At 39.6% G+C, this 2,445-nt stretch overlaps 1 protein-coding gene across 17 annotated transcripts in view; it reads right to left on the reverse strand.

The window, feature by feature from the left end:
* The window catches only part of LOC123512916 (longitudinals lacking protein, isoforms A/B/D/L-like), a 78,360-nt gene extending 78,002 nt beyond the window's left edge, over positions 1–358 (reverse strand). For 4 of the 17 annotated variants that reach the window (XM_045269569.1, XM_045269568.1, XM_045269571.1 and 1 more), the window contains exon 1: positions 182–350. In XM_045269569.1, coding sequence (XP_045125504.1) covers positions 182–259 — 78 coding nt within the window. In that variant the 5' untranslated portion in view covers positions 260–350. Of the gene's footprint in view, positions 1–181 lie in introns of all 17 variants that reach the window. The other 13 variants (XM_045269562.1, XM_045269563.1, XM_045269561.1 and 10 more) reach the window with 10 other exon arrangements.
* Positions 359–2,445: the final 2,087 nt, after the last annotated feature.

Raw genomic sequence — 2,445 nt, forward strand, 5'->3', positions numbered from 1 at the left:
GCTGATAAACAAGGATCCAAAATATGGCGGCGGGGTCTTGGGAAGGGAGGATCCCCCCACCTCTACCTCACATAAAACAAACAAACAAACAAACAAAAAAAAAAAAAAATGGCACGAAAGGCATTTGATGATTTATCCTGAGTTATACCTTGACTGTGGCTCGCCTCGAATAAACACTCACTTTGATAACGTAGTCCTGCTTCTGTGGTTCGGTTTCATGTCCTCCCAGTAATAAGATGAATTGGAGACGTGGAAACATCACCAGAACCTTAAAAACACTCGTGAAATCCCGTACTTGTCACTTCAGTCAGAGCTGTTTGAGTGTAGAAATCTTGTTAATATGCGCACTTTTACAATCCCGTGTCAAATCAACCGGAGGCTTTTTAAATGTAGCAGTACCTGCTAACTCGCACACCTATCGTCACGAAAGGCCGATGAGTACTGGGAGTGGGAGTGGGAGGGTGGATAGCACCGCGGCGCTGCTGTCCATCTTTGCGTAGCCACAGTCTCTTTATTAACTAGCATATTACTCGAAAAGAAAGTTTGCCATCAGAGTGGTATTGATACTACTGCATAGATAGGTAGTACAACTTATCTATACTTATAATCGTACTAATAAGAATGATGTAATTAGGTATTAATTAAGTAATGTGAATCCTGCTGGTTCCTCACGCGCGCATTAAATATAATAAGACATTTTGATCAGGAATGTCTTAACCAGGTTATGGCTTGTTACTCTATTCTTGTTTCTTAATGTAACAACCATCAAACAGACATAACCAACGTGTCTGCATGCCGGTATTTTTCTTCCGTGGGAAAAAAAGACAACGAATCGGCCCTATAGGATTACTTTTATTCAACTGACGACATCACAAGACCTGGATGATTGGCTATTCATTTCTAAATACAACAAGCTGCAAAGGACGAGTGGTTATGTGGTGATTACTAAGCGTCAGAACAGGAAAATATTTAGTTTAGCGTCTCCTTCAATTCTGCGATATGCAACAATTAACATTATAAGTAATATGTGAAGTGTCTTTAGGCATTTACAAAATGTGTGCAGGTGTGGTGAAGGTTTGGTAAATGTGGAGTGTGTGAGTGTGTTAATTTTGGAGTTTTCCAAGTGTGTGTGTGTGTGTGTGTGTGTGTGTGTGTGTGTGTGTGTGTGTGTGTGTCCGCACCACCACCACTACTACTATTATTATTGTTGCTATTACAACTAGTACTATTCCTACTACTATTATCACCATCACCACCACCACCAACACCACTACTACTACTACTGTTACTACTACTACTACTACTACTATTACTACTACTACTACTACCACCACCATCACCCTTGATGGTGGTTGCGTGAGCCATGTTTTGAAGACTGAGTTTGCTACAACCATATATATATATATATATATATATATATATATATATATATATATATATATATATATATATATATATATATATATATATATATATATATGCGCATCTAGGCCTGTGTATCAAGAATATGAGCTTAGGCCTAATGATCAATACGACGTACAGGCCTATTGACGTAAAACTGACAACTGCGAAGACTAAAATTGTCGCCCTCAAAAATTGCCGCCCGGGGCGGATCACCCCCTCCGCCACCCCCTTAGCTCCGCCACTGAACGTTACTCAGGGTGGGAATGTTGCGAGAGAGACAACTGAACAGGTCAGTTTTCCGTGTAATGTGTAAGTACTTGTGTTGTTTCCTCTTGTACATAATGTAATATTGTACATCAGTCAGAAACCGCTGTCATTTTTAGTTCCTCATGGTTATGTATTTTTCACAGATATGGTGTTGTTTTTTGTGTGGATATAACCGAAGAATGAATTTATGTTTTATCACTTACTTCACACAGTAGCTGAACACCGTCACCACCACAATAGACCATAGAACCACTACTACTACCACCACCACCGCTAACAAAAAAAAAAAAAAAAAAGTAAAAGCAAAATCCTTGTATCTCCGAGATTGGTAGGAAAAGAAAAACAAAGCGAAAAGAAAACGAATATTGTGAACATGGGCGAGGTGACGATGCCCTGGGGAGAAGTGAAATAAATAACTGAGTGGACAGATTGCATTCTAGCTGATAGATTTAGAAAGAAAAAAAAGAGAACTGAAAGACGAGAAAGCGACGATGGCAGAGAAGAAAGAAAGGAAACGAAAAATGTTGGAGGACTAGATAAAGAGGAGGAAAAAGTGTTCCAGTGGTCAGAACATAAAAAAGAAAAAGATTCGCTGATGACTGTTACTCTTTTGTCTGCAGCGCAAGAGTAGAACATAACATTTTCAGGGACCTAACACCAACACTTTACAGCTTATACTTAGTCACGCAACACACACACATACACACACACACACACACACACACACACACACACACACACACACACACACACACACACACACACACACACACA

This window comes from Portunus trituberculatus, chromosome 35, assembly GCF_017591435.1.
Source record: "Portunus trituberculatus isolate SZX2019 chromosome 35, ASM1759143v1, whole genome shotgun sequence".
NCBI lineage: Eukaryota > Metazoa > Arthropoda > Malacostraca > Decapoda > Portunidae > Portunus > Portunus trituberculatus.